General features: G+C 35.9%; 1 protein-coding gene across 12 annotated transcripts in view; it reads right to left on the bottom strand.

Moving 5' to 3' along the window:
• Positions 1-12,962, bottom strand: part of LOC129771247 (myocyte-specific enhancer factor 2) — a 224,506-nt gene that overhangs the window by 34,547 nt on the left and 176,997 nt on the right. For all 12 annotated transcript variants that reach the window (XM_055774693.1, XM_055774696.1, XM_055774694.1 and 9 more), the window contains exon 2: positions 2,206-2,779. In XM_055774693.1, coding sequence (XP_055630668.1) covers positions 2,206-2,259 — 54 coding nt within the window. In that variant the 5' untranslated portion in view covers positions 2,260-2,779. The remainder of the gene's footprint in view (positions 1-2,205; positions 2,780-12,962) is intronic.

The raw sequence follows: 12,962 nt of genomic DNA, 5'->3' as shown, positions 1-12,962 counted from the left end.
GGGAACTGTCTTCAGGGATGATAATTTGAGAGAGGGTACACATACTCCACCACGAATCAAATTCAGCGAACAAAAGAGACGAAATAAACCTTACACGCACAGCTCATGGCATGGTGTCATGGTTTCAACAAAGTGGCAAATGAAAATGAAAGTCAGCGTCGCGTTCAGCAAAAAAAAATCCCATCGCTAACGAAATCGACGGAGATGTGAAGACATTTCGAATCGATCGCAATCACGTTGCTTACGTTTGGTGGTCATTGGACTCTAAGCAGTACCCTCAATTGACAAGGTTTGCTAAACTTATCATTAAGTTCCTTGCAGTATGTTATTAGTCGTAATTGTAATGTTATCAGTTAATACTGATTTAATTTTGAAAAAAATATTATTTATCTTGGGTTAATGAGAAATTATACATTTTTTCTGATATCCGGTATCCGGCCGAATAGTAGTTCACCATCCGGTATCCGGCCGGATAGATACCGGGTGTCCGTTTCATCTATATAAATAAAAATGTAAGGCAAAATCTGGTGGTAAGCGGAAAACACGAATAAGGGATGGTCCGATTTTAGTCTCCTGTATTTTGTTGTATTCGTCTCTTCCCGTAGATAAATATAGTGGAGAGAAAAATCGGAAAATTTTCGGAATATCCTGAAGGAAGGTCGGGAAATTCGGAAAATTGAATTCCCACGTGTTCGAAAATTACATCATAATAAGCGTTGTTAGTCCATTCGATGTTTGCGCTATAGAAATTGATCTTTGTTCGTAAGTGGGAATGGATTTTCAGGCGAATTTGAGTCATCCATATTCCGTTGTATTCGTCTCTTCCCGTAGATCAATATAGCGGAGAGAAAAATCGGAAAATTCGGAAAATTGAATATGTTCTACAATTAGCTAAGCGTTGTTAGTCCATTTGATGCTGGCGCTAACGAAATTGATTTTTGTTCGAAAGCGAAAAAGGATTTTCAGATGGAATAACGCATTCGTGTATCTTCTATCTGGAAGGCCAAATGTGTTGGTGTGCCCTAAACCCGAGCAAGGCATGGTCCGATTTGAGCTGTCTTTATTTTGTAATATTCTCTGTATCAAACATGTATTCCATGCAATGGAGAAATATGTTATTTCCAAATGCTTGAATCTTGAACGAGAATTATGTCTGAAAATCACTTTATATTAGGACGAATTTTTGTAGAAGTACTAGACAATTTATAGTAAAAGGAAATTGTAAAGGGTCAAAGCGTTCACTTAGTAAGAAAACGTGGATGTTTGAAAGTATTCAAATCAAAAAATCTATTTTGGGCGGGACGAAGTTCGTCGGATCAGCTAGTCTCCAATATAAACACTTAGGGTCTATATTGCCACCCTCAGTATCATAAAAACTTATTTCTTCAATGCCTCCAAGAAGAATTTATGAATGCAGTCCAGTATTTTTAAGTTTCAATTAAAATATCTTCGATTTGCTGTTACGAGGGTCACTATTTATATTTCGGGAATTGGCAACACTGATGTCATGTGAGTCCATCTGACGGTTCCATCGTAAAGTTTGACATTTTTGACGATATATGTACTCAGAACATTTTGTCATACGGACGCTATTTGTTTATTTTATATTTAGTTGAAAGTCTCGGCAAAAAAATGGAACTGAATCGTGAACATTTTCGTGCGATGATTTTTTACGACTTTCGACATGGATTATCACAACAAGAGTGCATCAATCAACTTAATTTGACTTTTGGCGATGAAGCTCCATCAAAAACCACTGTGTATCGCTGGTATAGTGAATTCAATCGTGGTCGTAGTTCGCTGTTCGACGAGTTTCGTGAAGGTCGTCCAAAATCGACTGTAGTGCCAGAAAACATCGATGCTGTGCACGAAATGATTAAGCAAGATCGTCATGTAACCTATTGTGAGATTGAGGCATCCCTAAGCATTAGTTCCACCAGCATATATGCGATTTTACATGAACACTTAGTTGTGCGAAAATTATGTTCACGTTGGATCCCACATAATTTGACAATCGCTCAAAAAAAGGCTCGTGTCGATTAGAATAAATGCTTTGAAAATTGGTTTAAGCGCATAAAAATATATTCGCAGCTTAACTATTTGTTTTTGTTCCTATTCCCGAAATATAAATAGTGACCCTCGTAGAAGCCACAATAAATGTGATGGGCATCAATTTAGTAAAATCAAATCAGTACACACACTCACCTGTCGGTTCCGTTCGTCCGTTATCCGTGAGATCTGTATCTTTTTCCTACCCATCTTCTCCGATGCGCCGCTACTGCCGTGTATTAAGCAATTTTCTAATTTAGGTTCTCCAGTTTTACCGGCCTTAGCTCCGACGAACGAGCCTTGCCTGTGGTACCCAAAGCTACCTCTTCTAAACCTTGACCACGTACCTCCTCCGATTCATGCAACAGAAACACCGCAACTGTAAACAAATATGTCGCACAGCTGCCCTTCACACTCGGTCGAGAGGCAGGCAGGGGTTGGAAAAAGTGTAGAAAAATGCACCCTCTGCACAGGCACACACAAACACACTCACACCCTCCCACGCACTCTCTCGCTTGTGATTTGTTGAACGACACACCACTCCTGTTTTATGTTGCCACACTTTTGTATCTTTTTTCCAGCCTCAGCTTCTTGTGGGAAGTGGGGTCATACTTTAGACACCGTATTATAACACAGTCGTTTTTCGCCGGACGTTGCGGCTTTTTTCCTTGTATCCACCGCAGCTCCGTCTGTTATTTCTTAAGGTTGCACCGGCCACTGGGACGATTGTCTGCAAAAAAAAGGAAACACGAGAAAATAGGGGAAAAGTCAGTGCAGAAATAAATAATATAAATATTCATCTATTCTGTTGTTTTTTCGTTCGTTTTTCCTCCCCGCGGGGGGGTCAAACACTAATCCCATAACTAACATTTAAACTGCGTGCAGGAAAGCGATGGCATGTGGCAATAAAGTCCCACTCTCGGGTCCCTTTTTTTCACCCCACTTCAAACGCCGCGCGAAAGGTGACCAACTGGAACCGAGAGTCCCGTCCACTTTGCATAACGCTTTGCTTGCTTCGCAGTGCGACGCAGAGCACCATAGAAGCGAGAATCCGCATTGCATTTAGCAGCTGTTCTCGTCACCTCGTACCAACCACCCCACATGCCACCCCTGACGGTGGCAGCCATTTGAAGCACCCCCATTCTGCTATGCCCCACATGGGGAAAGGTTATGTGTGGCAGCGCGCAAGCATGGCAACACCAACAACAAAAGAGGGCGGAAAAAACTAATCGATATATTAATGTCGTCTTCAAGGATGCATTGGAATTCCAGGGTCGCAAGGACACTCGGGATTTTGTGCGCGCGCGGCGGCAACGGAAAAGTCACGGCCACGATTGATCACCAGTTGTTCAGAGTTTGCTCCGGAAGGGTGACCCTTCTTTATTAGCGTGACATATTAGTGGTAATAAGTGTACTCGAACTTTGGGATTTGCAGCCACACATTTGGATGTGATAAAATATTTCGTCAGCCATGAGCGCTGCGCTGCGCTGCGATCTTTGTTTATCAAATGGATTGGTAATGGGTCTTGGAAGAGGGCACGCGCGACCCTTCGCCGAAAAAGCCGAAAAAGCCGAACAAGCATCGAGAGCAGCTGCACGAAGACGGGATGGACAAACAGCTGAGAAGAGATGTTGACTAATATGCATGGAAAACGGTAGCGCAGCATAAGTTTTCCACAGAAACAGAAAAAGCAGTTTATCATATGCCGATAGAATGACTCAAAGGGAAGAACGTTTGCTTCTTAATGTTGAGGAGCTGAGAGTCGTTAGCGATGACACACACTGCTCGCAGCGCCGTCGGATTGAATTGGTGGTCATAATTTACGGCTCGGTGGTGAACAGGCGAACACAAACATACATACGCGCCGCAAACACACTTTATTTACTTGCTTTTGTCAGCTGATTTATGGGGACTCCTGAGTGGCATCTAATCACGTAGTTTCAGGGAGATTGTATGTAAGGAATATTCAGATGTCGAAATCGATATGACTAACCAACAGAGCTTTGAGATGTTTTGAAATCAGTTTGTCAATTTTATGAGATTGTTTTATTCAAAAACGGACTTCATTTTGGAATTAATTTGGTGGAGATGTGTTGACAAAACCCCAGTAGCAGTTTGTATTTGTTTTTTTTTGTTTGAAAATGAATATAGAACCAATAAAGATATTTTTTTGTAAAGAAAAGAAGAATTGAATGATTTAGGGTAATCACTGAACCTAAGCCGATGAAGGCAGCTCTGAGTTCTGAGTTCAAGGGAAGTTAAAAGAATACTTTAATGGCCGCATGAAAAAAAAAACTTGTTCCACGTTGGGAGAAATGTATTAGCGGTCATGATGACTAATAGCTACATTGAAATGTAATACATGGTTATGAAGATAACGAAGTGTACTTCGCTATACTTTTTTGTCCGATCAATTCCTCTGTATTCTCCTCCTCCTACACCCAAAGTTAATTTTTAGCACATGTTATGATATTCCGATTTATTACATTAAATGAGCTGAAAAACAACAGAATATTTTCTACTCCTCAATACATGTATATCATTTGTATAATATACATGCTAGAGCCAATATGAACGAGCGTTCTGGGGGGAACAGTACGACGACAATCGTTCATCGATGATATATGACCTTTGTAACAACTTCAATATGACCGTTTTGAACACTGGGGAAACAACACGTGTACCTAAACCTCCTGCTAACCCAAGTGCTCTTGACCTCTCGCTTTGCTCGAATTCACTATCGTTAGATTGCAAGTGGAATGTAATCCAGGACCCCAACGGTAGTGATCACTTGCCAATCAAAATTTCCATCAGCATTGGGTCGAATTCTTCTGAATCTATAAACATGGCATATGACCTCACAAGACACATTGACTGGAAAAAATATGCGGACGCGATTGCTCTAGCCATCAATTCCAGAGATGGTTTGCCTCCATTGGAGGAGTATAACTTCATTTCTCGTTTGATCTTTGACAGCGCGGTTCGCGCTCAAACGAAACCCATCCCAGGCTCCACTATTCGTCGAAGGCCTCCCAATCCATGGTGGGATAGCCAATGTTCCAAGCTTTATCAGGATAAATCGAACGCATTTAAAGCTTTTCGAAAACGTGGAACCATTGAGAATTTTCAAACGTATTTGGACCTTGAAAATCAATTTAAAAACTTGATCAAAGGGAAAAAACGTGCTTATTGGTGAACTTTCGTGGGAGGTTTGTCATGAGAAACGTCAATGAAAAAATTATGGAAAGTGGCTCGAAACATGAGAAATCGCTCTTCATCGAATGAAAGCAAAGAATATTCACATCGATGGATTTTTAATTTTGCACGGAAGGTTTGTCCCGATTCCGTTCCTGTGCAAAAAATTGTTCGAGATATACCACAAGATAGGTGCGATCTTGATTCCGAGTTTTCGATGGTAGAATTCTCTATTGCTCTCCTTTCTTGTAACAATTCGGCTCCAGGAACGGATAGAATTAAGTTCAACTTGTTGAAACACCTCCCTGATGTGGCGAATCATCGCTTGTTGAATTTATTCAATCGGTTTCTGGAACATAATATTGTTCCAGATGATTGGAGACAAGTGATAATTATAGCTATTCAAAAACCCGGAAAACCCGCGTCCGACTTCAATTCGTACCGCCCAATAGCAATGCTGTCTTGTATACGGAAATTGTTGGAGAAAATGATCTTGTTTCGCCTTGATCGTTGGGTTGAAACGAATGGCTTACTCTCAGATACACAATATGGGTTCCGCAGGGGCAAGGGGACGAATGATTGTCTTGCGTTGCTTTCTTCAGAAATTCAATTGGCTTACGCCGAAAAAAAACAAATGGCTTCAGTATTCTTGGACATAAAGGGGGCCTTTGATTCTGTTTCAATAGAGGTTTTGTCAGACAAATTACACTCTCGGGGTCTACCGCCTCTATTGAATAATATGTTATATAACTTGCTTTGTGAGAAACATTTGAATTTTTCTCACGGAGATTCGGCAGTAAGTCGGGTCTCTTACATGGGCCTCCCTCAGGGCTCATGTTTAAGCCCCCTTTTGTACAACTTCTATGTAAGCGACATTGACAATTGCCTTACACAAAATTGCAGCTTAAGACAACTTGCAGATGATGGAGTAGTGTCTGTCGTAGGATCAAACGAATCCGACCTGCAAGAACCCTTACAAGATACTTTGAACAATTTTTCAACCTGGGCCATTGGGCTAGGGATCGAATTCTCCACGGAGAAAACAGAGATGGTGGTTTTTTCTAGGAAGCATAGACCAGCAAAACCAAAGCTTCAACTTTTGGTTAAACCGATCACTCATGCTATGTCATTCAAGTATCTTGGGGTATGGTTCGACTCCAAATTTACTTGGGGGGCCCATTTTAGGTATCTGAGTAAAAAATGCCAAAAAAGAATAAACTTTCTCCGCACAATTACCGGCACCTGGTGGGGAGCTATCCCGAAGATCTTATAATGTTGTATCGCACAACTATTCTCTCAGTAATGGAGTACGGCAGTTTCTGTTTTCAATCAGCTGCCAAAACACACTTAATTAAACTCGAGCGAATTCAGTATCTTTGTCTCCGTATTGCGTTGGGATGTATGCCCTCAACGCATACCATGAGCCTCGAGGTTTTGGCAGGCGTACTCCCACTAAAAGATCGCTTCAATTTATTATCTCTTCGGTTCCTCATCCGGTGTAAGGTTATGAACCCATTGGTGATCGGAAATTTTGAGCAGCTGATCGGGCTAAATTTTCATTCTGGATTCATGACTTCATATCATGAATTCATCTCCATGCAGGTTGATCCTTCTTCGTATATTCCCAACCGTGTTTGTTTTCCTGACTACATCAATTCCTCTGTACATTTTGATCTGTTCATGAAGGAGAAAATCCATGGAATTCCAGATTATCATCGATCGGGGATCGTTCCTACGATCTTCAATGCAAAGTATGGGCGTATCAATTGTGATAATATGTACTTTACTGATGGGTCCTCTATGAATGAGTCCACAGGATTTGGAGTGTTCAACGAATTTTTTAGCACCTCCCACAGTCTTCAGAATCCTTGCTCAGTGTATATTGCTGAATTGGCAGCAATACACTGGGCGCTGGACAGCGTCGCCTCACGACCTGTTGAACACTATTACATTGTAACGGATAGTCTTAGCTCTGTCGAAGCTATCCGTTCAGTGAGGCCGGAAAAGCACTCGCCGTACTTCCTTGAGAGAATACGTGAAATTTTGAGTGCTTTAACCAGACGCTGTTATGTCATTACCTTTGTCTGGGTCCCTTCACATTGCTCAATTCCGGGTAATGAGAGGGCTGACTCATTGGCAAAGGTAGGTGCAATTGAAGGCGATATTTATCAGCGTCAAATCGCCTTCAATGAATTTTATTCTTTAGTCCGTAAAAATACCATCGCTAACTGGCAACGTAAGTGGAACGAAAATGAATTGGGTCGGTGGCTTCACTCGATTATCCCTAAGGTTAGCCTCAAACCATGGTTCAAAAGTCTGGACTTGAGTCGGGATTTTATTCGCACCTTCTCTCGACTCATGTCCAATCACTGTTCGTTAGACGCGCTACTCTTTCGTTTTAATCTTGCCGATGGCAATATCTGTGCTTGTGGCCAAGGTTACCACGACATCGAACACGTTGTTTGGTCGTGCGAGGTGTATCTTGTTGCCAGATCGAATTTAGAAAACTCTCTTCGGGCCAGAGGAAGACAGCCCAATGTGCCGGTGAGAGATGTGTTGGCTCGGTTAGACCTTGATTACGTGTCCCAAATATATGTCTTCCTAAAAGTTATCGATCTTCGTGTGTGATTGTCCTTATATCCTTATATTCTCCTTTTCCTTTTCCTTCGCGAGAAAGCAAATCCCTTCTTACTAACAATAGAATAAGGTGAAATGTAAATACGTATTAGATATAAGATAGGCTTAAGAATTGAGTATGATGAAAGTGAGTGCGAATGTGAGTGTGAACATTGTCAACATATCCTTATATCCCTTCCTTTTCCTGAAAAAAATGTCACCCTTCTAAACTCGAGCAAACCGCGAGTAATCGGTTCTCTACTTCATTAACACTAGAATTAATGAAAAATGTTTATATATACTTGTAACAATACAGATAGGAGTTTGGCTCCTTTAAACTTATGTAACTGAGCCTGTAAAAATAAACGATTTAATAAAAAAAAATATGAACGAGCGAAACAGGAGACACATTTAAATGAAAGCATATTAAAGCATTTCATATAGTTTGCCAAATACACGGCCCAGACAGAGAAAGATATATTCTCGTCCATGTTCTTCTTAATCCTCTTAGAAAACACTTTCCAACTTCATTTTATGATGAGGTGAAATATTATCACATTTTTTTATAAAAGCACTGAAATGCTTTTATGAAAAGCGTGGTCGTGTGGAATTGCTTTGCATTCCAGCCGGTCTTGGATCGATCCCCATTGACGTCGTATGGACTTTTTTTTGGCACAATCCCAAATGACATAAGAAAAGAAAACAGAAAGAGACATCTGCTCGCATACATACAAACCTTTTTTAAACTTTTAAAACACTTCATTATTTGCGCATTTGACCCTCCAGCACACGAAATGGCATTATTTCTGTGTAACCAGGCTTATATGCGTTCACATTGTCTCTTACGTTCTTAAATACGAGTTCATTCGACATCCCTGTCAAAAAATGGCATATGAAACACGACATTTGTATTCGAAATTCATTTGATACTACCACCATCAGGATCCTCATGCTAGATATGAATTGGAGTTAGACAAAGAAAAAGACAAGAGTCGTGTCAGAACGAAATAAAAAAAGACCAAACGGAAAAGAAAATAGAAACGGAAACGGTCAAAGAAACGGTAAACGTTTCCGTTTCCGTTTTCGTTTCCGATGCCCTATGAAGAGTCAAAAGTTCTTAGATAAAATTTTATTTATATCTTTTGTGTATCAAATTATCAGGATTTCGATCACTTATTCCAAACTCAGATTTTGATTTCGGATTATATGATTATTTTAATACATATAAATATTTTTATTGTGATTTCATTTTAATTTTTAGATTTTTCGAAAATTTCAAATTTGAAATATTTGGAAGTTTTAAAGCTGTTGGATTATTAAAATTTATGGAGTTTTTTTAATTATAGATTTTCATGAAAAAAATTAAATTTTTAGAATTTATTAGATATGAAACCGATATCCGGTAACTATCCGGTATCCGGCCAATTTTTGCTATCCGGCCGGATACCAGATAGTGACCTACTATCCTGCCGAATACCGGATATTAGAAAAAAAATCAATAATTTCTCATTAACACAAGAAAAATCATATTTTTTCAAAATAAAATTAATATTAACTCATAACATTAATTCATTAACACTATAAATTTTCTAATCGACCGATTACGCTTTGCTTCCTACGGCTTCAAGAGAACAGTCTTTCTCTGTAAACACTACTTTAATGAGCTGAAAGATAAACTCTGGCAAACGGATGGCCAATTGGGGTACTGCCTAGAGATAAATGACTACCAAACGTAGGGAACGTGATTGCGATCCGTTCGAAATATTTTCGCACAACCGTCGATTTTGTTTCCTGAACGCGACAATGTCTATCATTTTCGTTTGCCACTTCGTTGAAACTGTCCCAAAAGGTGTCTGTGAGCTTTGCGTATCAGGTTTTATTCAGTTTCGTCTCTTTTGCTACGTTTAACTTGATATGTGTCGAAGTAAGTGTACCAGCTCTCAGATTATCACCCCTGAAGACAGTTCTAAGTTTTTTGATTGAAAGAAAATAATCGATTGATGTTCTTTGCTCATTTGAATTCGTAGTACTTACTCTAACGCGACTAGTATGACAATTATTGATATATTCACCAAAGTTTATCATAGAAAATTTTCAACATGTAAAATCCTTCACAGGAGAAAAAAAATTGTTCAATATTCCTTGCAGAAAATTAAAACAGAAACTATTAAGAGATTTTCATTTTATACGGAAAATTTAATCATAGTTCATTATTATTATGTAAAGATGTGTTCATTACTCCCTAAAATGTAATCTTTTATTATCTTCATGCACACATGCAGTTGCTCCCAATTTCGCTTCCGGATATCCAGCTATACGGCTTCGAAGTCTGCCGGATATCCGGTATCCGGTATACGGCCAATTTACTATTCGTTTCATCACTAGAATTTATGTTTCATTTCTGAATTCGTAAAATCATTAATGTTTTGATTGTTTTTTTTTTAATTAGAATTTTTTTAGTATTATAGATTTGTTCAAAAATGTTTGAATTTTTTAGATTTTTTCTTCTTAAACTACATTTCTTGAAAACTTAAAAATGTTTGGATTTTTTTCTTATTTGGAATATTTGTTTCACTCGTAGATTTTTTTTAAGATATCAAAACTTTTGAAATCATTAAAATTTTTGGAATTTAGATTTTGATTTATTTCAAAAATATTTTTTCAGTATTTTGGATTTTTCTTTCTATTTTTACGACTTTTTAAATTTGTTTCATTATTAATTTTTCGGTTGAATTAAAATATATCTCTTTGAAACATATGATTGTTTTGGAATTTCTATATTTTTTCCATCATTGGAATATTTTTTTTACTTTTGAAATTTTTGATATTTTTTGGAGTTTTTAGAACTTTTCGAAATTTTTGGAATCATATATTTCCTTTAAACTTTGAAATTGTTTGAATTTTTTAAATGATGGCATTTTTTATTTTTTTGAATTCTATTTTTTTTATTTTTGAAAAAAAAATATTGTTTTTGTTGCCCTTTTTGGTTTAACCCTACAGCGGAGGCAGTTGATATGATGCTTTTATTTTTTGTGTTACTAACGGCACAAATAGCCCGATGTATTTCCTTGAAAACAGTAGAGCATGTGTGAAAGGAAAGAGGCTGAATCACCGGCGCTTGAGGACCCTTTGAAATTTCGAAATGCATTTTTTTTTTGTATTATAGTGATTTTCAACACATTTCGGCTGGTTCGTCACTTTTACTTCCATTTTTGGAAGAATGTTGGGAGTGAGAATCGAACTCGTGATCTCTGCGTGAGAGGTATGGATTTTTTCAATTGCTATGATGCTATAATGAAAAAAATCATAACTTAATTTATACTTTCCTTGAATTCTTAAACTCTTCAATTATTCCGTTCTTAAATTCTTCAATACATCAATTTTAATAATTCCAATGATTCTAAGAGTTCAAATAATTAAGATGCAAAAACATTTAAAAAAAATTAATGTTTATCACTTTCGTGAGTCTCCGAAATAGCTCTAAATCTATGATCTTTTTAAAGGCCTTTAAAAATCTAGAAATTTGGAAATTTAAGAAAATTTGGAAGGAAAATTTGGAATTCTAAAAATTCTGAAGTTTAAAAAGCTGATTTTTATTGTTTTGTCGTTTTCCAATTTATTTTTTGTCGTTTTTCAAAATTTGTTGACTTGAGTTTGTTCAATTTTAAAAGTTTTAAAAATTTGTAGATTTTTTTTTATTTTCAAAATTAAAAAAATCCGAGAATTTTGAAATTGCAAAAACATATTTTTAATTTTTTTGTCGCTTTACAATCCAATTTCATGTTTCTTTTTTCAATTTTTTGTTTTTTTTTATATATCTCCTTTTTTTAAGTTAATGATTTTTTGAATGTTCCACATTTGTAGAATGTTTCGAAGTTTCAATGAAATGTTTACATTCAGAGTTTTTGAAATTTAAATTGTTGAATTTTTAAATTGGTTGAAGCTCACAAGGTCAACTTTTTCAATTTGTTGAATTGTTAATTTCACTTTAACTTGATGAAATTGTTGAAATCGTTGAATTTCTTAATTTTGCTTTAAATTTTTTGAACAAAAAAAAGTATTTTTTGTATTTGATTGATGAATTTGTTGAAGTTATTGAATTTGTTGAATCCGTTAAACTTATAGAGTTTTGAAAATTTGAAAATTTGTAGAATTTTTAAGAAACTAAACTTTTTGTTTTTTTTTTATTTCTGAAACTTGTTCAATTTGCTGAATTTATTGTATCTGCAAAATGATTAAAATCTGGAATTATAAATGTTTCAAAATATTGATTTTTTTTTAAATTTTTTACTTTTTTGCGTTTTTTGAATTGATTGACTCTGTTAAATTTATTGAATTTAAATGGCTGTGAAATTTGTTAAATTATTACTCTATGATCTATGAATTTTTAAAGAGAAATTTTAATAAATTTTGAAAATTTTGAGAATTTCGAAATTTAAAAAATATATTTTTATAGTTTTTTGTCGTTTTTCAATTTAAGTGTTTTGTTTTTCAAAGTTGTTGGATTTGTTGTATCTATTAAATTATTTGAATTTGTTCAATTTTAAAAGTTTCAAATTTGTAGACTTTTTTAAAATTTTCAATTTATTTAGCAAATTTTGAAATTGCAAAAACATATTTTTAATTTTTTGTCACTTTACAATCCAATTTTATGTTTTTTTTTCAATTTCTTTTTAATTATCTCTGTTTTAACTTTGTGTTTTTTTAAAATATTTTATATTTGTGGAATGTTTTGAATTTTGGAAGAAATGTTTGCCTTCTGAGTTTTTGAAATTTAGAATTTTTAAATAAGTTGGATTTGTCAGCTTGTTAAACTTGTTCAATTTGTTGAATTGTTTTTTTTAAATTTGTTGAAATTGTTGAAATCGTTGAATTTGTTAGTTTCTCATTAGATTTTCTGAGCAACAAATAAGTTTTTTCAATTTTTTTTATTGTTTTGATTTTTGTTTTATTATTATTTTTTTTAATTTGTTGAATTTATTGAGTTTGTTGAAATAGTTTTTTTTTGTATGATTTAAAGTGTTTTCTGATTTTTTTTAATTGATTCAATTTTTGAATTCGTTGAGTTATTAAAATTATTGAATTCTTTGAATTTGTTAAA

Source organism: Toxorhynchites rutilus, chromosome 2 (genome assembly GCF_029784135.1).
Source record: "Toxorhynchites rutilus septentrionalis strain SRP chromosome 2, ASM2978413v1, whole genome shotgun sequence".
NCBI classification, from domain to species: Eukaryota; Metazoa; Arthropoda; class Insecta; order Diptera; family Culicidae; genus Toxorhynchites; species Toxorhynchites rutilus.
The sequence above is the reverse complement of the archived record's forward strand: the minus strand, read 5'-3'. Positions and strand labels throughout refer to the sequence as shown.